We start from the raw sequence: 26291 nt of genomic DNA, 5'->3' as shown, positions 1-26291 counted from the left end.
ACAACTACTAAACACTTCAGTATTTTCCTGTGGCGCTGTTAATTGTGCTGTAGAAAGTGGTTCTAAGTTTTGAGCGGCGTTTACCCATTTGGTTGCCTGTTGTGTTCTGCAAAGTGGTTCTAACTTTGGAGTCCGTGAAAAGAATTGTAAAGGGTCACCAATTAAGTGAAAGCTAGTAAGCACTTTTTTTTCGCAGTATTTTACAAATAAAAATATCGATAGTATTTCTTTCAGTTTTAAGCCTTGGACGGTTTCTCATTGTTACTCTTCGTATACAACAATACAATATAATAATTTCGATTTATACACGATGAGGGTTAAAGCGATGCTCTCGTGGGGTCGTGTTTAGAAAAACATTAAAAATGAAACGATACAAAACATGTCTTTTGTTGCATTAGTGTCATTTGCGATTTTTCCAATGACTGTCAACATTCTCGCGCGCTGATTGGCTCGTCGCTATTGTTTATAAGACTACAGACAATAAAAATGATCTCAGATGTGACCCACGCAAATTAACGCGCGCACCTTCTCAAAGGAAAATAAAGCCAATTCCGCTTGTACTTTTTCCATGTTAAGTAGAAACCAAATCGGCGGCAGTTTTGTATGGTCTCAGGGGTGTGATACTCTTATACACCAGAAAATGTTCAAAACTTGACAGTGAAAGCGCTCACCTGCGGCTCGTGGTTCCACTTGAGTTTTGAACATTTTATGACGTCATTTTATGGTGTATAAGAGTATCGAAAACTGTCGTCGAGTTGTTAATTGCAACTTGTATCCCAAACCCATCTCAATTATTTACTGTTTTTCTTTTCGTATAATTCTCTTTTAGATCTGTCAGCACTGGTTACGACAATGCTTCTGGAACTATCTTGATTGGGAGGAGATCTGTCTATATATCTGCACCTGCCTTACCATGGGCATTGATTATCAGGTGCGGCCACATTTTTACGTTTTTCTTGTCAAGACTGTGATAAAGTTAAAAGAAAGGGCCGTTGCAATTGTCTACACAACTTAAACAGCTGCGAATTTCATATATTCATATCATACCTCTACGAGTACATTACAAACTCACGATATGACCAGCTCCCAGATGGCTTGATAGCTCAGTTGGTAGAGCACTGCACCGGCTTCGCAGAAGTCATGGGTTCGAATCCCGTTCAAGCCTGAATTTTTTCAGGCTTTCTTTTCGCAACTGCTTAAGTTGCGTAGTAACTGCGAGGATCTTTCTTCTATTTGATCTTTCATCCGCAGTTCAAATATGTTTCAAATATTTACATTTATTTATTCATCCTTTACGGCTATATACGAACTCACGATATGACCAGCTCCCAGTTGGCTTGATAGCTCAGTTGGTAGAGCACTGCACCAGTATCACAGAGGTCATGGTTCGAATCCCGTTCAAGCCTGAATTTTTTTCAGGCTTTCTTTTCGCACATTGATTAAGTTGCGTACAATACATAACTGCGATGGTCTCTCATTTATTCTTTCATCCGAATTTCAAATATATGAATTTCATATATTCATATCCATAAAGAGATCAAGTGATTTCGTCCAAGGGATGGGGGCAAACCCTCATCAGTTTTCAGCGATTTTTCCAAGACGCAAGGGAAGAACTTTTAAAAAAATATATGGTCCTTTTCTTTTCTTTTTTTTTTTTTTGCGTAAGTTGCAATCCACTTGCATCCTGGCTAACCGTAACCAAAGAAACTTGTTAAAATTTGAATACGATTTTGTCACGCTTTTTTATGCCTCCCTACGATACAGTAAACAGAATGATGGGCGTTAAATTGACGAACGAGAGCACGATTGCTCCTTGGGCACCAAGGAGTGTGAACAACGTCCTTTTCAGTAACCGGGCACGGGCACCTGGCACGACACCTCGTCCGATCAGCGCCTTAGTCGCACCAAAGTTGCCTTGCTTGTTGTAGACTGCAGAAGAGTGAGAGACTCCTACGGTCGACAAGCATTCAAACACCTGCTCTCGATTGATCTGAAACTCTTATGCGCTCTTGGCAACTCTTGTGGGTCCAAGCAAAGTTGAATCTGTTCAAATTTCCATTTGGACTAACAGTTCAAACAATCGCTCCCGTTGAGCCTAGAATTATTTTGTACTCCCTGCCATCTTTTTACTACCCACAGGAGTTAAAATCTGCACAATTTTGATTAGTATGGGCATAAGCTCAAACTCTGGCGTCAGTTTGGCCTTAACCCTCCTACGCCCACATTTACTCTCGTGGAATCTGAAAGAATTTGAACTTGGTACAATTCCCTTCGACGTTTGTCGTCGTTTGGCCCGAGATTTACTTTATGCAATGTCTGTTTCAGGTTTACTTTTGCATAGCAATCCTCCGGCATCTTCAACAGGATATTTTACGCAAGACCCAACAGCAACAGCTTCTCATCTTTCTGAAGGTGAGTGCTTAAGACTAGCGTTAAACTTAACATGTGACTGTTTCTTTGCATTGAACAAGGCAAAGCGAGCCGAGCGTGACTTTAGGAGGACACGTACCTTAGCCTCGTGCGATTGATGTCCTCCCCCCCCTCCCCCGCCAGTTATACTCTCCCTCTCCCTGTCAAGGAAGCTGTCCGTTCTGTGCTTGACGCCTTAGCGTTTGGCTCTGTTGTCTGGCTGCGGGTCCAAAACCAACTCGACTGTTGTTGCTGAGCCACACCTTCACTCGAACACCAATTTTTGAAAGCTAACCATTAGCTAGTGGTTGAAACCCTCATTTATTTGTTTGCTTGTTTATTTTCCTTTCCATTTATCTTCACTTTAGGAAAATCCCATCCCAAGTTTCAAAGTTGCCGAACAGTTGTCGTTCATGCAGGAATTAGAAGCTCGGTATCGGCCCACAATCTTATCCGACCTACAGAATATCACCAAACCCTAACGTGTCTCGTCGCAAGCATCCACGCAGTAAGAACGACCACACGAGGGATATGGCGGCGGAGCGTGTTAAGTCTGGGGTGAAGGAAGGAAGAACAGCTCACTTCCATGAAGGAATATCAGAAACAAAACCTAGTTCGAAAATTCATCCGACATGCGCACAAGCATTCAATACGTTATTCTGTTGAGACGGGAAGGGGTAGGGGCGCTGACAGTAATTTTGGAACAATCTCATTTGCTGCATTTCGGTCAGAACGTGGACATTGTGCACGCAAACGCCTCAGTACAGAGCGTTTTAAACTGCTAGATTAACAGGAAAAGAATCTGTTTTGTAGAAGATTATCGCATAAATGTTAATTAATCCCATGTACATTGGACACTGTACATTGGACATTGGACATGTTGTGCGCGACATTCGTAAAAAAAAGAAACGTGTAGGTTTGGTTTCAGCATGAGAGTTAAACTGACCACAAGTCGACTTCCTTTATTATGGCGTCCAAAGTGAGCAATTAGCGATGAAGTCGCTTGACGCCAAGAAAACGGACTTTGAGAAAGTTTACATTATTTATAGTCAGTCAAATTCAGCTTTTATTTCATTCTTGGTGATTCCATTGAATTGCATGGCGCATTATTACTGCGCATAATTCCGTTCGTCATTAGCGCGCGCACGTTGAAAACATGACTTTTTCCTTGATGTCAAGGTCGGCCAAATACTAAATGGTTATTGGTTTTTTTCTCCTAAACGAGCACCGTTGCGTATCTTTTCTTTTCTTTTTTCTTAAGTCAGCTAGCTATTATCCACTTTTTGTTTAATGTCTTTTAGAAAAAATTGACGTGACGACAGAAAAATGAGTCATGGCCAGAAATAAAAGGCACGCCTATCATTCGCGGGTATAAAATAGTGATACTGAGGACATGTACACAAGAAACGGTTTCGATCAATACTGCTTCACATTTTTCTTCCCTACCACGAAATTTGTTGTTTGTGCTCCATACATTGTATGTGTAACGTTTTTCTACGCTGTCTTTTATCTGTACAATTTCTGTTACCACCAGACATGGCAAGAACAGCTCAAATAGACTCACTTGAAAGTGAATGTTGCAAGCAATTTGGGCTAACTTGAGAGGATCGTAGCTCTTTTGTCGACAGGATGACCTATCTTTTTTATTCCTTTTTTTGTGAAATAGTACAGAGTAGTAAACAATCACCGAGAGTTTGAGAAAATTTTTACGACAACTTTTATTTCGAGGGCAGTTTAAGTTGCTCTAAACATCACAAGCAAAGTCCAAAGAATGGTAAGCCTGTAGTGACAGGTTTCGAAGGAAATGAGATGGACAATTTACCTATTTATGGGAATAGTGTGGAGAAGATAACGGAGAGTTATAAAACAGCGATGCATGTTATGTAGATACCATTCTCTCTGTAAATATTGTATAGTTAAATACTTCCTTGAACTTATTTATTCATGAGCATAAGTATATTTATAGCTGCAAGCCAGAAGGCTTGAAATAATTATGGAAATTTAACCAGGAAGTGAACTCGATCATGTGGAACTTTCACCTTCAGAATTAAAGCTTGGAGCATTTAATGCATTTAAGCGTTGACTCTGGATCTGAACACCACAGACGGACTATGAATCTGGCCCCAGTTGTTCAAAGAGCGAATAATTTTATTCACTGGCTAGGAAGCTGTACGGCAGATAAAATATGTGCCAGAATTTCCTTATACAGCCCTATATTTTGTGTATAAAGTAGAAGCATCTGTCTAATTTAAATATGGGATTGTGTGGAAAACTTGCCAAAAGCTTTTGTTCGAGTACATTTTATCCGCTGGATAGCAACTTATCCACTGGATAAAGTTATCCGCTCTTTGAAAAACTGGGTCCTGTTGGTTAAGTTAGTGGCAATCAGCACCTAATTTCTCCCTACAAAATCAAAACTTCATTAAACATTCAAGTCACGAGAATAAAGAAAATGATCAACAAAGATTCAGTCTTCTGATATATAAGCACATTCTCCCAACCTGTACTATAAGAAATCTCTGTAGACCAGTGAGGAAAAAACGAAGGTTGATATTGGGAGTTACGTACGACTGTATAGTCTCCATAACTTGAACCATCAGTGTAACAGAAAACTACTTGTTCTCGGAGGTAGAGGACCCTTTTCTTAGTTTATTCCGACGCCATCTTGTTTGGGGTGAGAAGAGTTGGGGCAAAACACAGCTAAATCTACAGCGAATAAATGGGATTTTGGCCGACTGTGAACAAGTGTAACTCAGCTCGAAATGAGAGAGAGAATCTTAGTTTTATAATTTCATCACATCAAAAACTGGACCATTTTTAAAGCCAAGAAATTTAACAAACATAGAGTAGCAGTCTCTGGTTAAAATGATTTGAAAAAGATTTTGAGCTTTCGGTAGCCTGTCTGCTAACTTCGACGGATAAAAGTGATGGAAATTTTTATTGTAGAGGACATTTTTGGCGCAGCCGCCGAATTTTAAGGAACAAATCGTCACGGAAGCGCGACAATGTCGCAGTTTCGCGCTCTGGCTCAAACCCTGAGTAGCCGACTCAAAAAACTTGACTTACCGGCGATCTTTCGCCTAGAAACAATGGCAATGATTTCCAAGTCTTCCACTGGAGTGGAAAATTCATAACACAACCTCAGGTCAGGCTGTGGTAGGTTAACGAACGAAAGACGAAAATAGGAGAAGGATGACAACTTTTTCTTTAAACTCATCGCCAGAGATGAGCTTGGCAAAGCAGCACTCCCAGAGATATCACACATGAGCCGCTAAACAGCCCCTGGCTCAGCTTTAACATTGCCTAAATGTTATTTGGCCACAAATAGTAGTCTAGGCAAACTGAGGTCTTATTTGGCCACCTGGCGAGATGAGGTGCGTTTGGCAACTTTACAACGCAATCACCTTTCCCTTTTTGTGATTTGAGGTGGGTATGGAAACGGCTCTAAACGCTATTACTGTTGGATGGGAGAATGACCAAAAGAATGAACGAAGGTCGAAAGATGTTGGCACTTGAAGGTGAAATATTGTGGTCCTAAGATTTTATATAAGTTAAAGAACAAAGGGACAAAGCTCTTCTAAACTGAACAAAATGGCCGCACGTGCTGCCTGATGTTTATATTTGAAAACTGTTTTCGTTTCCTCCTTTTAGGCTGAGGTGCCTCTTGTATATTCAGCCTTTAGGATGTCTGGCTACACTCCATCACAGGTGAGTGGGGTCAACTTTATTCCTTGTTTGATTGTGATAACGAGAGCCTGTGACCACAAACTTGTGTCATGCGGATTACGGATCGTTCTCAAACTCATTAATAATTCATCAAGAGAAAACAAAGAAAATCACTACCTTGACCGTGGTTTGGATATGTGATCCTAATTACCATAAAATTTTGCCAACTTTAGCCTTGAATTTCTCCAAGAATTATTGATCATTTGAGAAGCCATATCAAACACTCGAAAGCGTGTTTCATCAGATATCCAAACACCTCGAAGTCGTTTAAAAAAACTCGGCTGCGCCTCGGTTTTCCAACCTACTTCTCGGTGTTTGGATATCTGATGAAACACCCTTCCTCGTGTTTGATATATTACATCAAGCTAAAGAAAACGGTTCGACGGATCTGTATTCCAGTGAAGGAGGCAAATGTGACCAGCGAATGACAGACAAGTAGTTTGAATACCATCACCATTTTTATTATATCCCCAAATAAAGTAATACAATGACGTGGATTGTCGAGGTAAACCAGCAATATTACCCTTCACATTTAGATCTAATGACATCAGCAAATCGCTACATCTATTTTTAAGAATTTAGATTTGGAGGGCATTTTATCGAAAAGGTTTTACACAGCGAATCAAGCAACTTATGCCATGTAATTTAAAGAACGGACAAAAAAGAGTACAAGAACAATCAGTTCGATCTAGGTCTTGACTGGCCTTGTTTTCATCTCGGCTCGTTTAACGGAGTAGTTAGCGCCCTTCCATGCTTGCCAGTTCACCCCTTCCCAGGAAGTGGAGTGTTTTCCGTGATGATAGAGACCGTTCAGATTGGAACGAAGACAGGCGTTGTACCACCACGCGCCCTTGCATCGTGTGGCGCAGTTATTACTGCCGGAGAGGTCGTTGTCTCGATCTTTAGTTGAGAAGGCCATGCCACGATGGTATGAAAGCGAGTCACCTGCCGTCCCTACACAAAGTCAAGCATAAGAGCAGATATAAGCAACACACTGGTATAAAAACACGGAATCCTCAAATTTTAGTGTCAATTGCAAGGGCTAAATTCAGTTGCAATGCTGTTATTACATACATCCCGTTTTCATCACACTAAGTCATCGACAGAAGATTTTTTAATAACAAGTCATTAAACTACCGTTTACGTATGGAAGACACGCTAAAACGCGCTTAGACCATGACTCAGCATGGCCCGTGACTAACCCGAGTATGTTCCCAGACTCAGCCTGTATTTGCTTCTCTCACTGGAAACACCAAAGACATCGTACTCAGCGTAAGCTGTCTTCCCGGCCGTGTCTTCAAGATCCACTCGAAGCCTACTTCGATCTTTTGTCAGGCGATGAATCTTGTCCAGTCCAAGCCAAAATTCACCATTCAGATTTCCGAAGCCTTGTTTGTAGTCTTCCCAGCCGCGGTAGAAATCAACCGAACCCTCCAGTCTCTTCTGGAACACAGTCCACCCCCCACCGGCTGCTGTTTGGTCACAGTACACATCAAAGGCACCGCCATTGTCAGGGTTGATGGTGTAAACACCGCTGATTCGGTGTCCAGCTTTGAAGAGCTCAGCACAGTTCTTGTAAACTGCGAATACAAAATAAAGATTTTGAAGTTGTCTGAGAAGAAGGAAAATTAAAATCCTTACTTAACCTTTTCACAAAGTGAAACGTTCGCTCGTGTGTAGCATTGACCAACTTTTCAGTCCGTCGATAAAACGCCAAAGTGAGACGATTCGATTGTTATTTTCTGAGCTTTACTTTCTGGCGGTGCTATCTATTATGCTATACCAGGTATTGCTAGCGTCGTAGTCTGAAGTGTGTCCATTCAAATGAAAGTTATACTGAGCAGTACTTTCCTGTGGTGCTGTTTATTATGCTGCACAAGAGGGTTCCAACTTTTGAGACCATGGATGAAATCGTAAAGTGTGACCATTCAAATGAAAACTACTGAGTAGTACTTTCCTGCGGTGCTGTCTATTATGCTGTGTACGGTAGTTCAACCCTTTGAGTCTGTGGATGAAATCCTTAAGTGTGTCAATTCAAATGAAACCATTGAAGCAGTGCTTTCCTGTGGTGCTGTTTATTATTCTGCACAATGCGGTTCTACTTTTTGGGTCTGTGGATGAAATCCTCTAGTGTTGTCTTTAATAAGGAAGCTACTGAGGAGTAGTTGGAATTGGTGTTGTCTATTTTTTATGCTTTTCAAAACGAAATTTCGCAGTTTGTTCTTGATTTAATCTTTGTCCGCTTTCGGGAGAAAATTCTGAAAATTGTCGACCAAAAATCGCCTTCTTTAAACATTTTGATTATTTTTTAACACTTGGATGAACTTGAAGATGAGTTCAACGGCAGTTGAGGGGCAAAGTTTTAGAAATACCTTCACCAGTCGTTTTGTTCCCTCTCAAAGATTTAATTTCCTCCCTCATCTCGCTCAGCTCCTTCTTAACGCCATGAAGCAGCGCTTCGATCTTCTTGCTCGGCCCTGCGCAGAAGGTGTTGTAAGTGTTATACACGTTATGGGGGCTTCCTTTGGTTTTATCGCTGTGAGAAACACCGGAGTTGTTGGAGCTTGAGTTAGCAGCGCTCAGTAAAGGTACAAAAAGAAGGATATAAGCCAGAGTCAATAGCGAACGAGGCTTAGCCATGTTCAGCTCACTTGCTGGCTACTTACTGCTCCCTACAACCAAATGATGAGGACTGATTATCACATCTTGTGATTTGCAAATGCTGTTTGCGTCTGTGCAGGTTTCTTTGCGGCTATTTTTGAAGTTGTTTAGCATAATGTGACGCTGGTGGGACGATGTATAATTTTTTCCGAACTCTTTGAGCTCAAATTAAGAAATGTGTAAAACACACGTGTATAGATGAACTCGTCGATTCTTTATTTCGACTCTGGCGAAACTAGACAAAATTGATCTGGTAAGAAGCAGCTCCTTCCGTATCAAAAAATTAATTTATTTGCCAAGAGAGATCAACCTTAATTTCTCGTAATTTTAAGCAAACAACTCACAAGAAAAAATACAACCATAAATTGGCGGATAATTTTTGAAATTCGTTCGTTCTTATATGTGATCGATTTGTATACGCTTGGTCGTTTACCACCTTTCTCTCAAGGCGAAATAAATTAAAATGGAATAAAAAATATCATTCCTTATCTTACCAGGCTACAGTGAGGACACGTATCTTGTTCAAACATCAAGGTTTTCGACGCGTCTTTTCTCTCATGCCCCCTCGATCACTTGGAAGACATGTTGCGAAGTTGAGTAAAACACCAGGCATTCATATTGATCTTATAATTTCTGAGCTCTCGTTCTAAAAATTTCAAAACATAAAACAATTAAATAATACGTAAACGCATGATAATGAACAGTCGATCGAAAACGCAAAGGGAACACAGACGAGGCAGACTGTAATGGAAACTTTTATTTTACTGAAGATTATACACACTTGGCTATGTAGCTGAAAATTTCCGACAATTTTCAAACTGGAAATTCTTTTTCTTTCTTTTTTTTTTTTGAGAGATGTTTGTCGCATTGGATGTAATGCCACGCTCGATTGACTCCGTGATCGTAGGCAAGTAATCTTGAAATTAATCGGCGTTTGATAAAAAAATCACGTTGTTTTGAAAGATCAAGCCGCAATGAAAGTGGAAAATAATAGGATTTATTAAAAACTGGATCATGGATTTGATTGGCTTAGCGGCCATGGTATATGAGCCATTGTACCATGCCTGAGAAATTAAATACCGACCATTAAACTGTCTTCTGGTTGTTCTTGCAAAGCGAAATCAGCAGATCTAGCAATATTTCTTCGTTGTTTTTAGTAAAACAATTATTCCACTTGGCTATAAATTATCTGGTCATATCCAACTCGCGCTCGTAGAATATTAATTTAACAATTGTTAAATATTCACGGAACCGAGAGATTGTTTATAGTAGATAAAATCAACCTGTGAGCAGTTATTGACCATTTGTTTCACTTGACTCTAGGTCTTGCCCATATCAAAATACATTATAGGCCAAGAAACTAATCATCAAAAATCTTTTTCTTACTGCTTTATGGCCAGGTTTTTTCAGAGATTTTTTCACTTATCTGTCTTCACTTACCGTGCGATTGGAAATTCATGCTGAATCAACTGATGCGAATACACCGGCGGATTTGCCAGTCGACAAGTGTGGTAAAACTGCACTTTTCAAGCCACTTAATTCCCATGCGTTCTTGACTGTCAATTTTCAAATTTTCGGCTGCTGGCTTAGGCTAGTCGTTTCGGAAACACGGTGATGAGGCGTTTAACTTCCGCGAGTGTTTTTTCGCGTTCAAATATAAATATTGCTTAATTAACCAGAATTGTTTAGTCTAGAATATTTGCATTCTGACATTGTATGTCATCGTAGTGGTTGGGGGAGGGGAAAGGGGAATAATTATCTGTCGCTGTACTTTGAAAGTGGCCTACATTTCCTGTACTTTGCGCGCTCAGCTCAGTGAGGGTGAAAAGACAATTACTGCGGCTGGCTGTAATTTTCTTTTGGGAATAGGTGAAAGTTGTACTTTATACCGAGTTTGTTTGGATGCAGTAACCACCCAACCATCTACCTCCTTCCCGTGGCTCTTCTGAAAATAATTCGGGGGTCCCCTCCCCCCACCCCCCAAATTTCTTTACTTAAATTAAAATTGCCCCCGAAACAACTGCGCTGACACAATGTATTGTGTTTGCCAAACTGGACAAGCGATCATCTAAATACTCATAGAAAACACATTAGCTAATGACAATACATTTCGGAAAATATTTTCCGTTTTTAAACTCCCTAAAAACATGTCGGTCACAAAACCTCGATTTTTCAGTTTGTGGGCGTATAGCGAGATTGAGCGACAAAGGATCAGCCGTTTCAGTCCCTTTTGTAAGTCTGTGGTTGAAATTCTGAATTGTGGCTAATGAAGTTAAATGTCTGATAAACACTGAAGTCCAACTACTGAACATTTCAGCAGTATTTTCCCGTGGCGCTGTTAATTTTGCTGTAGAAAGTGGTTCTAAGTTTTGAGTCGGTGGATGAAATCCTAAAGTGTGACCATTAAGTGAAACCTGTTCAGCGGCGTTTTGCCGTTTTGTGGCCTGTTGTGTTCTGTAAGGTGGTTCCAACTTTTGAGTCCGTGAAAGGAATTGTGAAGGGTCAGCAATTAAGTGAAAGCTAGTAAGCACTTTTTTTCGCAGTATTTTACAAATAAAAATATCGATAGTCTTTCTTTCAGTTTTAAGCCTTGGACGGTTTCGCATTGTTACTCTTCGTATACAACAATACAATATAATAATTTTTATTTATACACGATGAGGGTTAAAGCGATGCTCTCGTGGGGTCGTGTTTAGAAAAACATTAAAAATGAAACAATACAAAACATTTCTTTTGTTGCATTAGTGTCATTTGCGATTTTTACAATAACTGTCAAAATTCTCGCGCGCTGATTGGCTCGTCGCTACTGTCTATAAGCAGATAAGAATACAGACAATCAAAATGGCGTCAGATGTAACGCGCGCGCTTTCTCAAAGAAAAATAAAGCCAATTCCGCTGGTACTTTTTCCATGTTAAGTAAAAACCAAATGGGCGGCAGTTTTGTATGGTCTCAGGGATATGGTACTCTTATACACCGTTCGGAAAATGTTCAAAATTTGGCAGTGAAAGCGCTCGTCTGCGGCTCGTGTTTTGAACATTTTATGACGTCATTTTGTGGTCTACTGTCGTCGAGCTGTTACAATGTAATTGCAACTTGTATCCCAAACCCATCTCAATTATTTACTGTTTTTCTTTTCGTATAATTCTCTTTTAGATCTGTCAGCACTGGTTACGACAATGCTTCTGGAACTATCTTGATTGGGAGGAGATCTGTCTATATATCTGCACCTGCCTTACCATGGGCATTGATTATCAGGTGCGGCCACATTTTTACATTTTTCTTGTCAAGACTGTGATAAAGTTAAAAGAAAGGGCCATTGCAATTGTCTACGCAACTTAAGCAGCTGCGAATTTCATATATTCATATCATACCTCTACGAGTACATTACGAACTCACGATATGACCAGCTCCCAGATGGCTTGATAGCTCAGTTGGTAGAGCACTGCACCGGCGTCGCAGAAGTCATGGGTTCGAATCCCGTTCAAGCCTGAATTCCTTCAGGCTTTCTTTTCGCAACTGCTTAAGTTGCGTAGTAACTGCGAGGATCTTTCTTCTATTTGATCTTTCATCCGCAGTTCAAATATATGTTTCAAATATTTACATTTATTTATTCATCCTTTACGGCTATATACGAACTCACGATATGACCAGCTCCCAGTTGGTTTGATAGCTCAGTTGGTCAGTAGAGCACTGCACCAGTATCACAGAGGTCATGGGTTCGAATCCCGTTCAAGCCTGAATTTTTTTCAGGCTTTCTTTTCGCCATTGATTAAGTTGCGTACACGACTGCGGTGGTCTCTCATTTATTCTTTCATCCGCAGTTCAAATATATGAATTTCATATATTCATATCCATAAAGAGATCTAGTGATTTTGTCCAAGGGATGGGGGCAAACCCTTATCAGTTTTCAGCGATTTTTCCAAGACACAAGGGAAGAACTTTTAAAAAAATTTATGGTCCTTTTCTTTTCTTTTTTTTTTAAGTTGCAATCCACTTGCATCCTGGCTATCCGTAAGCAAAGAAACTTGTTATAGTTTGAACACGATTTTGTCACCCTTTTTTATGCCTCCCTACGATACAGTTAACAGAATGATGGGCGCTAAATTGACGAACGAGAACACGATTGCTCCTTGGGCACCAAGGAGTCTGAACAACATCCTTTTTAGTAACCGGGCACAGGACCCCTGCACGGAACCAAGTCTGATCAGGGCCTTAGTCGCACCAAAGTTGCCTTGCTTGTTGTAGACTGCAGAGGAGTGAGAGACTCCTACGGTCGACAAGCATTCAAACACCTGCTCTCAATTGATCTGAAACTCGTATGCGCTCTCGGCAACTCTTGTGGGTCCAAGGAGAGTTGAATCTGAACAAATTTCCATTTGAAATAACACAGTTCAAACAATCGCTCTCGTTGAGCCTAGAATTATTTTGTACTCCCTGCGATCTTTGTACTACCCACCAGAGTTTAAATCTGCACAAACTTTGAATAGTATGGGCATAAGCTCAAACTCTGGCGTTAGTTTGGCCTTAACCCTCCTACGCCCACATTTACTCTCGGGGAATCTGAAAGAATTTGAACTTGGTACAATTCCCTTCGACGTTCGTCTTCGTTTGGCCCGATATTTACTTTATGCAATGTCTGTTTCAGGTTTACTTTTGCATAGCAATCCTCCGGCATCTGCAACAGGATATTTTACGTAAGACCCAACAGCAACAGCTTCTTATCTTTCTGAAGGTGAGTGCTTAAGTCTAGCGTTAAACTTAACATGCGACTGTCTCTTTGCAGTGAACAAGGCAAAGGGGACGTCTACAAGCCGAGCGGGAGGGCACGTACCTTTGGCTCCGTAGTGTGGCTGCGGGTCCAAAACCAACTCGACTGTTGTTGCTGTGCCACACCTACACTCGAACACCAATTTTTGAAAGCTAACCATTAGCTCGAGGTTGAAACCCTCATTTATTTGTTTGCTTGTTTATTTTGCTTTCCATTTATTTTCACTTTAGGAAAATCCAATCCCAAGTTTCAAAGTTGCCGAGGAGCTGTCGTTCATGCAGGAATTAGAAGCTCGGTATCGTCCCACAATCTTATCTGACCTACAGAATATCACCAAACCCTAACGCGGTGTCTTCGTCGCAGGCATCCACGCAGTAAGAACGACCACACCAGGAAGATGGCGGCAGAACGTGTTAAGTCTGGGATAAAGGAAGGAAGAACAACTCACTTCCATGAAGGAATATCAGAAACAAAACCTAGTTCAACAATTCATCCGACATGCGCACAAGCATTCAATACGTTATTCTGTTGAGACGGGAAGGGGTAGGGGCGCTGACAGTAATTTTGGAACAATCTCATTTGCTGCATTTCGGACAGAAAGGGGACATTGTGCACGCAAATGCCCGACCATTACAGAGCGTTTTAAACTGCTAGACTGATTAGTCAAGAAATTTGTTCTGAAGAACATTTTCGCATGAATGTCCTTAATTAATCCCATGTACATTGGACACTGTACAGAAAATCGAAGGTTTGGTTTCAGCATGAGAGTTAAACTTACCACAAGTCGACTTCTTATATTATGGCGTCGAAAGTGAGCAATTAGCGATGGAGTCGCTTGACGCCAAGAAAACGGACTTTGAGAAAGTTTACATTATTTATAGTCAGTCAAATTCAGCTTTTATTTCATTCTTGGTGATTCCATTGAATTGCATGCCGCATTATTACTGCGCATTGTTCCGTTCGTCATTAGCGCGCGCACGTTGAAAACATGACTTTTTCCTTGATGTCAAGCTCAGCCAAATACTTAATGGTTATTGGTTATTTTCTCCTAAACGAGCACCGTTGCGTACCTTTTCTTTTCTCGTTTTCTTAAGTCAGCTAGCTATTATCCACTTTATGTTTAATTTCTTTTAGAAAAAATTGACGTGACGACAGAAAAAATGAGTCATCGCCAGAACTAAAGGCTTGCCCACCATTCGCGGGTATAAAATAGGAGAACATGTACATAAGAAACGTTGTCGATCAATACTGCTTCACATTTTACTTCCCTGCCACGAAATTTGCTGCTTGTGCTCCATACATTGTATGTGTAACGTTTTTCTAAGCTCTCTTTTATCTGTATAATTTCTGTTAACACCAGACATGGCAAGAACAGATCAAATAGACTCATTTGAAAGTGAATATTGCAAGCAATTTTGGCTAACTTGAGAGGATCGTAGCTCTTTTGTCGACACGATGACCTATCTTTTTTATTCCTTTTTTTGAAATAGTACATAGTAGTAAACAGTCACAGAGAGTTTGAGAAAATTTTTACGACAACTTTTATTTCTAGGGCATCACCTTAAGCAGTTTAAGTTGCTCTTAACATCACCAGTTAAAAGCAAAGTCCACCGAATGGTAAGCCTGTAGTGACAGGTTTCGAAGGAAATGAGATGAAAAATTTATCTATTTATGGGAATAGTGTGGAGAAGATAACGGAGGGTTATAAAACAACGATGCATGTTATGTATATACCATTCTTTCTGTAAATATTGTATTGTTAAATACTTCATTGAACTTATTTATTCATGAGCATTAGTATATTTATAGCTGCAAGCCAGAAGGCGTGAAATAATTATTGAAATTTAACCAGGAAGTGAACTCGATCATGTGGAACTTTCACTTGCAGAATTAAAGCTTGGAGCATTTAATGCATTTAAGCGTTGACTCTGGATCTGAACGCCACGGACGGACTATGAATCTATGGGCAAAACCTTTAGTGATCAGCACCTAATTCTCCCTACAATATCAATAGTTCATTAAAAATGCAGTTCATGAGAATAAATAAAATGATCAACGAAGATTCAGTCTCCTGATATATAAGCACATTCTCCCAACCTGTACTATAAGAAATCTCTGTAGACCAGTGAGGAGAAAACGAAGGTTGATATTAGGAGTTATGTACGTGCATAGTCTCTATAACTTGAACCATCAGTGTAACATTATTCCCCATAGAAAAAGTCTTCTCTAACCGAGACTCAATCCGTAAGGCCAGGGAAGCCTTTCTAATCTCAAAAAGCAGAACACTTCTTCCACATGGCCTCAATATTCGCGAAGAAATTTACCAGCTTTTTTCCTTTTTTTATTATTGTTATTATTATTTCATTTGCTTCGCTTCATCTTTTATGCTGCCAATCACTTTAGTTTTACTAAGTTCCGCTATTGCGCAAATACTTGTAATATAAGCGTATGTCCCAATGCAAATTCTCATTGTACCTGAAGAAGGCTGGTTTGGCCAGGCGAAATAAAGTACACTCTAAAACGTAATTCTACGTTGTATCGGTCTCTGCTTTTCTTATCAAGGGTAACAGAAGACTTTGTTCTCGGAGGTAGAGAACCCTTTTCATAGTTTCCGACGCCATCTCGTTTGGGGTGAGAAGAGTTGGGGCAAAACACAGCTAAATCTACCGCGAATGAATGGGATTTTGGCCGACTGTGAACAAGTGTAACTCCGCTCGAAATGTAAGAGAGAATGTTAGTTTTATAATTTCATCACATCAAAAACTGGACCATTTTTAAAGCCAAGAAATTTAACAAACATAGAGTAGCAGTCTCTGGTTAAAATGATTTGAAAACGATTTTGAGCTTTCGGTAGCCTGTCTGCTACCTTCGACGGATAAAAGTGATGTTTGTTTGAAAGTGTCAAAAATTAATATTTGTTTAAACATTAAAATTATTAACGTTCCGAGTTGGAAGATCGTTCAAAACTAGAAGACAAAAACACAATGAAATATGCTAAAGGCTCTAACATTGCGAATCACGAATGGACACTCGATCATGTTACTGACTTTGATAACGCAGTCATCGACAAAGGATCCACAGGAGAAAGATGTCAGTTTGAATCTTGGCACACAGCAAGACCGTCGCGGCTGATAACAACTCATGCCCATCACCTATAGCATTCCTTTAAACAAACATTGATTTTGACACTTTTAGCATCCTTGTCAAAATTCTTTTGAAGCGGCCTATGAAGTAAAAAATAAATTTGTGCCGGAATGGGGCCGAGAGCAATGCCATGGGATCGTCAAAATGGGTGTCATTTTGTTTCTAACCTGGCGGACATTGGTGGTGCCAGAGCAGCATCACTCGGATACTTCCCGAGATATTATTGATTTTGTGATTTGTCTTTGCACTGAGATGATTTGTGATAATGTGAGAAAATATTCGAAAACAAGAAAGTAAAGAAAGAAAATGCCGTTCTTGTTCTCTTTGAAACGCTTTTCAAATAGTTATAACTTATTTTCACTTCATATACACTTTGACATGTATTTTTAGTTCTTAATTTATGTGTACTATCTTATTATAGGAAATTAACACTTGTGTTGCTGGCGTACAGTGAAAACCGATGCTGCACAAAAGACCCTAATTTTTAAGAACCTGTTAGCCGGAGAATTATATTTAGATCCCCTTTACATAAGAAACTGTTTTAGCCTAAAATTTAAAACAGGTTTTTATTTTATAGAGTTCGTTTAAAACTTAGAATTCATAAAAGTTTCATTGGTATAAAGGCATTCAGAGAAATAAAATAACTTAATTAAAGTAGGGTTGTGTTTGTTTAGATTGCAGTCATTTAATAATAATAATAATAATAATAATAATAATAATAATAATAATAATAATAAAACTTATATAGCGCCGATATCAATAAGACTATTTTCATCAGCGCTTAAAAACGTAAAACTAGAAACTATATAAAATTATAAAAAAGCTTTCTGAAATAAAAATGTCTTGAGTGTCTGTTTAAAAGATGCTACAGACGGGCTACTCCTGATCGCATAGGGCAGCAAATTCCATAGTTTAGGAGCAGCCACAGCAAAAGATCGATCTCCTAACGTTGTTAAGGTCTTGAATTTCACAGTGTTAAGTAGCAGTCCATCACAGTCGGAGCGTAACTTGTATTTACATGGTTCTTTAAGATTAATAAGTTCCTTTAGATAAAAAGGCGCTAAGCCATTGATAGCCTTATACGTCAACAATAATATCTTAAAGTCAATTCGAAATTTAACCGGCAGCCAGTGCAGATTAAACAGCAGCGGACTTACATGGCAGTATTTACATGGCAGGATTTAGACATTGTTATATGCATATTTTATGCAAACAATAGACAGTACCAACATTCTTCCATCAACTAAAATATTTTTTCTTAGGAAAATAAGAACCAGTTTTTAAAAGAACCTAAATAGCCTAGTTTCCCAGTAAACACCAATTATATGAGAACCTTTTGAGGCTAACTTGGAAAATGCAGGTTCTTATATGCGGGTTTTTATTGTATTTGAACTGATCAACGCGACTTGAATTAACGCGAATAGAAGGAAAAATTACTTCCCAGTAAAGGAAATTAACGCGAGAACGGGTGTAAAATTTCAAATTGGGGAAATTAACACAAGGTGCTTAATCTACCGGAGAAGTTATTTCAGCGAAGCCGAAAAAAGATCTCCATTAATTCAAGGAGGCTTCGAAATAACAATGTTGTTGAGTGGAGCGAGTCAAGAAGTATGGAAATTTTAAAAGAGAAAATAGAGGTCAGGAGGTCTCATTTTCCGTAGAGAAAGATTATAGACTCAAAATCTGTCTTGGCCGAAATCTAAGCAACCGTGACCATAAATACGATTTACCCAAGCCGGAAAGATTCAAATACAGAGCGCGGAAATAGGAAAGTTATTGTTTTCTGGCATCAATATGTCTGGATTGGATCCAGAATCTGGGATTTTAAATCAAAACACGTATCCGTTTCTATAATGAGGTATTCGCTATATTTAAATTCTTTATATTTCACTTTCAGTTCACACATGAGTTTTATCCGTCGAATATAGCAGACAGTACCGAAAGTTCATAATCTTTTACAAATCATTCGAAATTATTTTAACCAGAGACCACTAATCTATATTTGGAATTAGGAATCCTGGTTACGGTTCTTCTATTTTCTTATCAACAAATGTTATTTAGGAGGTTCATCAGATGGGTTAGGTGGGTCCTCATCGAGTTTAGGCTGTTGCATGTTTAGGGGCTCCTGCAAGACCCGGCTTTTGAACGTGCCACCTATCACGATCTTAACCGACGCAGCAGCAAGCACTGTTGAAAATTTATTACCGGCCTTGCTATGAGCGAAGTCTACCCGGTTAGTTCTAAGGCATGCTTAGGAGCACGGATTAAATATTACAGCGTAATTTAAAGCTATTAAGGATCAGTATCTCGTATTTGGGTTGTCTGTTGGTTTCCCTGGGAATATAAAAGCAGTTTCGCAAAACATGCAAATTCGGTTTCGTTAGCCCATATAAACACAAAGGAAGTTATTCCTGACGATCGGTCAGAATAGGAAATAAAAGATAGTCTAGTATGTATTTTAAATAGGACATGTTTAACACACATTTCCCCATATTAAGCTTTTTAGCGTATTTATATGCTTTATTTTTTGCAAACGAAATCATAAATTAAAGGACCTTTTCATTTTCCATCCCCCATAATAGAATATTACATCAACCAATCAGATATCATGAAATGAATGTACGTCCGGCTCGCTCGCGGTCGAGCGTGATCTGTAGCACACTTGCACAAAATTTATCCGGACGTGCATGTTTTGGTCGGTTCCAAGGCAGCGAGAAGAGATCTGGAAGTCACGGGAGTTTCATGTCCAAACAAAGAAAATCTCGTTGTCAACATGGACGACTTATGGCATCAAATGCGAAGGGTGAATTCTGCATTTCCCCCATTCTCAGATGATGTCGACGATCTCGACGGCAATGGCGGTGAAAACGGCTGCCATTCCATTCTTCGTAAATACAGGTCTCTTCCTCCGCCACGGAAAAAGAGTGTGCAGTTTGCGGACGGATGTGGGAAGCCTCTCGTTTCTGTCTACAGCGATGATGAATACAATATTCACGTAGCACTGCAGACAACAAAACGGGAGCTGCAGCGAGCGAAAAAAACATTGCATGTGCGGTTTTCTCAACCCGTTGCTTCGGACAATTTTCGAGATAAGCTGGAAATGCAGAAGGTTTGCCTCGAGAACGCCGTAGCTTCGCAAAATTCTGTCTGGGGAACGATAAAAGTCAAGAACATTTGCTTTCACAAAGCGGTTTCTGTGAGATATACATTGGATAAGTGGTTATCGAGCACAGACTTGCAAGGAGTTTACGTTCCGGATTCGAACGATGGTTCGACAGACAGATTTTCATTTGCGCTAACGCTGCCCGAATATTTCCTCGCTTCCGGTGGTGTTTTGGAATTTGCTGTTCGCTTTGCAGGTGAGGGAATGGAGTTTTGGGACAATAACAGCGGGCAGAATTATCAAATCGAATGTCGAGAAGCGCAAAACGAGGGGATCAATAGAATGGCTAGTCTGTTTAGAATTACGAAGTGATAGCTACCCGAAAGTCAACAAAAGATCACAGGAAAGCTACAGCGACATCCGTGACATCAATACAGAGAAAACTGTTGAGGGAAAACAACAGAAAAGGTCAAATATTAAATGCAAGCGTACACGTGTTTATTAAATAAATTAGTTCGGGTAGGTGGTATAATTAGTCGTCTTCTGTGGTTCTGATCGAGCTGACGTAGTTATGACTACTATCTAGATCTGTCAATGTTCAAAAACCATGAAACCATGCTTGGCAAAGTCATTCAAGCTTATTAGCCTACAAGGGCATTTTTTTAAAAGGTCCAATATATGCTCAGTTAAGCTTGCGTGTATACAAAGCCTAAGCGAGGATGAACTGAAGCTACACTTTTACACGTGGCTAGAGAACATAATCCGTGATCAAAATAACCTAACTTACTTTATACTAATCCGCTTCTAATAGGGCACCAGTGCTCAAAATTGCAAAACAAAAATTAACAGTTTATCTTGTGAAGTTTCCCCGAGTATCAGAAATTATTTTGGAGAACGAGTTCAAAGGTTACTGGCAGCAATGTTTTATTTTTAACAGCTTTGATCTCAATAGTCACACTTTTATAACCAAGATTTCATCCTCACATTCAGTGCTAACTGGAATAACTGTTTTCCTTTAGGAAGGAAAGGGATAGTTCAAAGGGAGTCCAAACTAAATGCATCGATTTTCTTTTTATTTTAATATTTTGCAACCAGCAACGGGTGGTAAATTTACCAAAAATGGTCCATGCTTCACAGTGTAAAGACATGGTAGTCAAGTAATAAGTGGCAATCTTACATTCAAAGTGGGTATTCCTTTGTGTGTTTGTGTAACTTTGCAAAATAAGTTTTGCCACCTCACCGGTATTTTGATTGGCAGTTTGCTCAGAGCATAACCGACCTATGTCACATATTTCCGATCGCTTTTTGATGTTTTAGCTCAGATTCCCTGGAGTTTTTGCATGTGGCATTGAATTCCTTCAGGAAACATTGCTCCAATGTTGTATCTGTTACTTTGCCCCTAATTTTGTGATAAAGGAAATCTTGCCCATAATCATAGGTTTTTATTGTGAACGAAGTGCAAAGCAGTGGATAAAACATTGGAGTATTCTGACTGGCAAATCTGAGCTAAAAGAACAAAAAGCAACATAGATCGGTCATGCTTTGAGCCCTTCTATTACGCAATTCTTCATGGTTAGTTGTTGCGCTGAAGCAGGTATAAAAGAAATTTTTTTTGCAGCTTTTCCTTCCTTAGACATTCTGATACCATCCGCTGACAGAAGATCATCAGAGGATGGGGCTATAATTTTCCATCAGTTTTTCCATCATTGATTTTGATTCTTGGTTTTAGTTTTGAGGATGAAATTGTACAGTGTGACTATTCAGTCTCAGCTACCAAGCCTTGCTCCTCTGTGCTGTGATTCATCAGTCAATCTTTTTGGAGCAGAAGGTTTAGAAAAACGATAGTTGGTATAAAAATTATTGTGAACTCTGAACTTCAAAACCCAGCGGAATTAACAACTTTTAACGCTGTCAGTTGTAGCCAACAACAAATGGCTGACTGCAAAATACAAATACCAACAAAGTGGATCAAAATTCTTCAATCACTGCATTGTGAGCCTGACATTTTGACCCATTTCAAGATGAACGTCTTTGTTTTCTACAAGCTCTGCTGCAATGATTGACAGTAGTGAAAAAGGAAATTGTTGGTTCAGTGTTCAACTTCAGAGTTTGCTTGTAATGTAATTGAACCGCGCAGTGAGGAAAAAAGCACCAATCTCGGGGCTACTATTTACAACATATATACACACTATTTACATTTTAAAAAAGTATAGGTGTAGGACTCCTAAAAAAAGAAAGTGACATGGGGCTTTTGGCCTCTTTTGTTAAAAAGTGGTGAAATAAGACCTTCACTTAGCTACACAATACACATTAAAACCACAGAATGTTCTATTCTTGAACAACGAGAGGAAAGAAATCAACTCAATTCTTGAAAGGAACAACTTGTGATCTATTCTAGCGCATTTTGGAAACAAAAATGTGAGAACTTGAAAAGGATTAGCCTAACATTTGTTCAAGTTTCAATCCATTCCGACCTACTCTTTATCTGGCCAGGGGCACTAATCAACAGTTTTATTGCTCTGGAGTGATAATTTATAGCAAAACTTAAGACAATTATTTTTTGTTTGTGTTGACAAAAACATTTTGGGGATTTGAGATGACATCAAATTCATATGATACTTCCCCTTTAATGTTGGTATGCTGATCCTTACATATAAAAGAGATAGTGCTTGTGATTTTTGCTATTAATGGTTTGAGAAGCTTTATCAAACACTCAAAAGAGTGTTTCATCCGATTTCCAAACACCTTAAAGTTGGTTTAAAAAGCTTGTGTTTGATATACTGCTTGAAATGCTTGATGACAAAACATGCCATGTTTTTCACCAATTAAAATTAGACCTCATAATTTCTTGACACCTGGTCATGCTTGGATGCAACCAACACTATTTTGAAAAAAGAAACCTTAAAGGTACCAGAAAATCAATTTTTTTTTTATTTCTGGTTCGTACTCCAAAAGGCACCAAGAATCTCAGCTGCAGTTTATTTTGATCTGCACATCCTAATCAGACAGAGAACAACCCCCTTAACTCTTTTATGAGAGCCCCTGCACCCCCTCTCGATCCCTGGAATGGTCTTGGCGTATCTAAATTTTGACGCATGAAATTGCTCTTGGTGCAGCAAATATCAGTAGACTTATGCCTGCATACCAAAATTTATGAATTTTTTAACCAAAATTAGTCTTGTGTAGAGAGGGCTTTTTAAAAGGTCACCTGTGTGCATGCACAACAAAGTTTTTAGCTTTATGCTTTTAACAAGTTGTAAATAATGCTAAAAGGCAGTGTTTTATTCCTATTTAAGGATCATTGGTGTCTCCTAATTCAAAGGTATTTTTGTGCAGTGTATGAATATACAGGAAAAGCAGATCTTTGTAAGGGTTATTTGAATCCAAAAAGAAAATTGGGGTGACCACATATTTTTTTGGAGACAATCAAGCAACAGAAATTCTAAAAAGGTGTAAAATACAAAAAAATTTATGGCATCTTTTTCCAAATTGAATCTTGATTATCTCTGAAAAATGCATGGGTACAGCTGTACTTCCAATTTTCCTTCTGGATTTCAATAGCCCTTGATGAGATCTTCTTTTCCTGCATAGTCATAAATTACCTTTCAATTATTATTAGTATGCATCTTCCTTAAGAAATTAGAGGTTCTTGGACCATCCCAAGATGTGCAGAATATATGCACAGTAGTAATAGCCTGCATTGGAGACATCTGCATGTAGGCTAAGTAGCAGAAGAAGGGAAACCTTCCTTAACAAGACAAAGATGCGTTAAAATCACCACTTGCCATGGCACTGTGAAATGTAATTTAAAAGTTGTATAAATTTGTTAACTGTATTTTTTGTGATCAGAAAGTATCCGTGAACACTTATACTGTTGTGGTCACAATCTAAAATGTTCACATGCATGGAAAGTTTGTTCAATTATTTTAATCTCTAGTAGAGCAGTTTTCAATTGAGGGTCGAAAGTCCCTCTGTGACTGGTTAACAAAACTCGCATCACTTTCTCAACCAATGGGAATCCAAACCAAAACCAATCGTGTTTTTGCCACACTCGCTTTCCTGCGCTTGGCGCCAGTTACATATATTTGCTTTGAATTCTGATTGGCTTGTTGTGTTATTTACATCTGTTGCGATTGGCTAGAGTAATTACTTTGGTTTTGGTTTCACGACACTCAATTGAAAACCGCTCTATGTAGGCATTACCCAAGGGTAACACTGGCTTTTTGGATAGTACTATTACTAGTGTTATTTTCACCATCATTTCACTGTTGTAAATATTAGTTTTGTAAACACAGAGACAAAAAGTGATGTAATATTTTTAAAATGAATTCGATGACGACATAATTTATATGCTTGAGTAAATTTTAATTGTATGTCAAAAATTATACATTACATGTAGTTTTAAACATTTTTTGATGTAATGATATATCTTGCCTTGTAGAAGTTGAGGTATGAAGCAAGTGGGTACTTGCAGTAGAATAAAAAATCTTAAAACATGTTTAAAAATAAAATTAAGTTTAAACAAGGAGTACAACGCATGCGTTGAACTTTTTTATATTATTTTATCTGCAAAACTGTGGAATTCCCTCCCAGACAGCATATGAACTTGTGCTAAAACAAACAAATCTCAGAGGGAGATTGTAAATTTGAACATGTTTAATCCTGAGATAAGTTAAGATAATTAATAGTATTCGTGTATTTAGATCTCTCACATTCTATTTCATAGTTTATTTATTTTTGTTTTTTCTTGGTTTTGTTTATGTATTTCCTTTTAATTCTACTCAAAGACATTAGCTTTCAGTTACCCTCCAATTTGAGTGAAAATATATTTTATGTATTTATGTGTATACATGATTATCGGTTTAGAAGCTGTGAGATTGCCACTTTATTTCATCACTGTCATCAATTCCTCCCCCCCCCCCCTCCCCTGCCAACTTGGGGAATAGGGCAGGAAATTTTCTCTTTCTGGGGGCCTATCCCCCCCCCCCGTTGCCGCTATATTACATTACCTTAATACAGGCATTCAGCCGCTCTCATAAGGTCTCACGTGATTGGCTTGCAACCCATCTAGAAAACAATAGAACAAAAAAAATAAAGAACAATACCCTCAACCCTAAAAACAGCAGCAGCTGCTACACAATTAAATCAACAAGCTTACTTGTTTTTTCGGGTATTATACATCCAAGTACGTTAATGAGGTTGTGTTTGTGCTGTAAAACAGTTAACTCAAAGGTAGAATAAGGTAAATTTTTTGATCACTGATCCCATTTTGTAGTTGGTACCAGCATGACAACTGACTCAGATCTTGGGTGTCTGATCCCTACTTTGATACTTGAAATATTAAGACGCTGTTTGGGACAGAAAGGTCCATCAAAGAGAGAGACAAAAAGGTTGCACTACAACAGAGATTACATTCACAAAGTTGGTCTTGAAAGAGTGTGTGAGAAGTCTGGGGTGTCAATCATGAACAAGTGTCCAGCTTAGAGAGATCTCTACCTAGATAGGTGTCCATCTATCATAGAGGGGCATTCTCATTGAGAGAGGTGTCCACTTCCACCTTGCAATAGGGTCCTTCCTCAAGGAGTGTCGTATTGCAGGGATGTCTACCTTGGAATGGTGTACGACCTGGAGAGTGTCTACTCAAAGAGAGGCATCCATTTTTGAGAGTTTCCTTCCTTGAAGAGGTGTCCGCCTTGCAAATGTGTTCACCCCAAAGAGGTGTCCAGATTGAAGAGGTGTTTATCGTAGAGTGTTTTTTCCATATTACGAGGTGTCTTCCTTTTTAAGATGTCTGAGATGGCGAGGTGTCTATGGCAGGGTGGTGTCCGCGTTGGAGAGGTTTGTATCTTAGAAGGATGTCAGAGTGGGAGTAGTGCATGTCTCGCATGGTTATCTATAATGCAGAGTTATTGTCATGAAAACATTTGTTTGCTTTATTTGTTTTGTTGGATTGTAAATCAAGACAGTAAATGTTTTGATTGATGTTTGAAGATCTTATAACATCGATTGATTGAGGGCACATGGTGTCCTTGTATATAGGTATAGGATAGCGAGTCTAGTCAATGGAAAAAAAAGGAATAATGCAAATATTATATAAACTGCGTAAAATTCTGATGATTGCATATTTCTTTTGCAGCAGGTCCCTACCATGACTGGAGAAGTGTCCATATATTAGAGAGGTGTCCACTTTCGTTTGAGTTCCCTGCATTGGTATTTGATTTTCGTTGTTTAAGGTAAAAATGGCCCTATCACCTCACCCCATCACCCCTGTCAGCACAGGGCACGCCCTCCAATCAAGTTGTTTTAAGTACGCGACCGGTGTTAATACGATTAACTCGCGTTAATTCGCCGACAAGTGTCTTTTTTACAATAAGTGTCAAATTTCTCGCGCGCTCATTGGCTAATTTTAATCATCAATTAGAGTACAGAAGGATGAAAGTCGGAGATGACGCTATCGACAAAAAAAAAACTTGAAAAAA

The 26291-nt window shown here is 39.1% G+C and overlaps 4 protein-coding genes across 6 annotated transcripts in view; 3 read left to right on the top strand and 1 right to left on the bottom strand.

Moving 5' to 3' along the window:
* The window catches only part of LOC146453115 (protein broad-minded-like), a 43173-nt gene extending 38693 nt beyond the window's left edge, over positions 1-4480 (top strand). For both annotated transcript variants that reach the window (XM_085097033.1, XM_085097034.1), the window contains exons 35-37: positions 830-931; positions 2326-2412; positions 2778-4480. In XM_085097033.1, coding sequence (XP_084953159.1) covers positions 830-931; positions 2326-2412; positions 2778-2891 — 303 coding nt within the window. In that variant the 3' untranslated portion in view covers positions 2892-4480. The remainder of the gene's footprint in view (positions 1-829; positions 932-2325; positions 2413-2777) is intronic.
* A 2094-nt stretch (positions 4481-6574) lies between these two features.
* LOC146453114 (angiopoietin-related protein 7-like) lies at positions 6575-8858 on the bottom strand. 2 transcript variants are annotated; one of them, XM_085097036.1, is made up of 3 exons: positions 8508-8858; positions 7338-7715; positions 6575-7089 (listed from the first exon to the last, which is right to left on the bottom strand). In XM_085097036.1, the coding sequence occupies exons 1-3, from the start codon at positions 8773-8775 to the stop codon at positions 6824-6826; spliced, it is 912 nt and encodes a 303-aa protein (XP_084953162.1). In that variant the 5' UTR covers positions 8776-8858; the 3' UTR covers positions 6575-6823. The 2 variants fall into 2 exon arrangements, with proteins under 2 accessions (XP_084953162.1, XP_084953163.1); XM_085097037.1 differs by having other exon boundaries at positions 8514-8858.
* A 3614-nt stretch (positions 8859-12472) lies between these two features.
* LOC146453113 (protein broad-minded-like) lies at positions 12473-15627 on the top strand. Its single transcript, XM_085097047.1, has 2 exons — positions 12473-13529; positions 13796-15627. The coding sequence occupies exons 1-2, from the start codon at positions 13425-13427 to the stop codon at positions 13907-13909; spliced, it is 219 nt and encodes a 72-aa protein (XP_084953173.1). The 5' UTR covers positions 12473-13424; the 3' UTR covers positions 13910-15627.
* Positions 15628-19061: 3434 nt separating this feature from the next.
* On the top strand, positions 19062-24370 carry LOC146453112 (protein phosphatase 1 regulatory subunit 3B-like). Its single transcript, XM_085097040.1, has one exon. It carries the CDS (start codon positions 19483-19485, stop codon positions 20182-20184), a length of 702 nt encoding a protein of 233 aa, XP_084953166.1. The 5' UTR covers positions 19062-19482; the 3' UTR covers positions 20185-24370.
* Positions 24371-26291: the final 1921 nt, after the last annotated feature.

Source organism: Pavona decussata, unplaced genomic scaffold (genome assembly GCF_977016875.1).
Source record: "Pavona decussata unplaced genomic scaffold, jaPavDecu1.1 SCAFFOLD_353, whole genome shotgun sequence".
Lineage (NCBI taxonomy): Eukaryota > Metazoa > Cnidaria > Anthozoa > Scleractinia > Agariciidae > Pavona > Pavona decussata.
Note: the sequence above shows the minus strand (reverse complement) of the source record. Positions and strands in the feature narration are given on the sequence as shown.

What these genes read in the sequence shown, in the direction of transcription:
- LOC146453114 (XM_085097036.1), bottom strand. Translation starts at nt 8,775, where the DNA reads ATGGCTAAGCCTCGTTCGCTATTGACTCTGGCTTATATCCTTCTTTTT. An exon ending in GAACAAAACGACTGGTGAAG is followed by an intron (nt 7,716 to 8,507) that starts GTATTTCTAAAA and finishes TTGTATTCGCAG; the next exon opens with TTTACAAGAACTGTGCTGAG. An exon ending in GAGTCTGGGAACATACTCGG is followed by an intron (nt 7,090 to 7,337) that starts GTTAGTCACGGG and finishes GACTTTGTGTAG; the next exon opens with GGACGGCAGGTGACTCGCTT.
- LOC146453113 (XM_085097047.1), top strand. Translation starts at nt 13,425, where the DNA reads ATGCAATGTCTGTTTCAGGTTTACTTTTGCATAGCAATCCTCCGGCAT. An exon ending in AGCTTCTTATCTTTCTGAAG is followed by an intron (nt 13,530 to 13,795) that starts GTGAGTGCTTAA and finishes TTTTCACTTTAG; the next exon opens with GAAAATCCAATCCCAAGTTT.
- LOC146453112 (XM_085097040.1), top strand. Translation starts at nt 19,483, where the DNA reads ATGGACGACTTATGGCATCAAATGCGAAGGGTGAATTCTGCATTTCCC.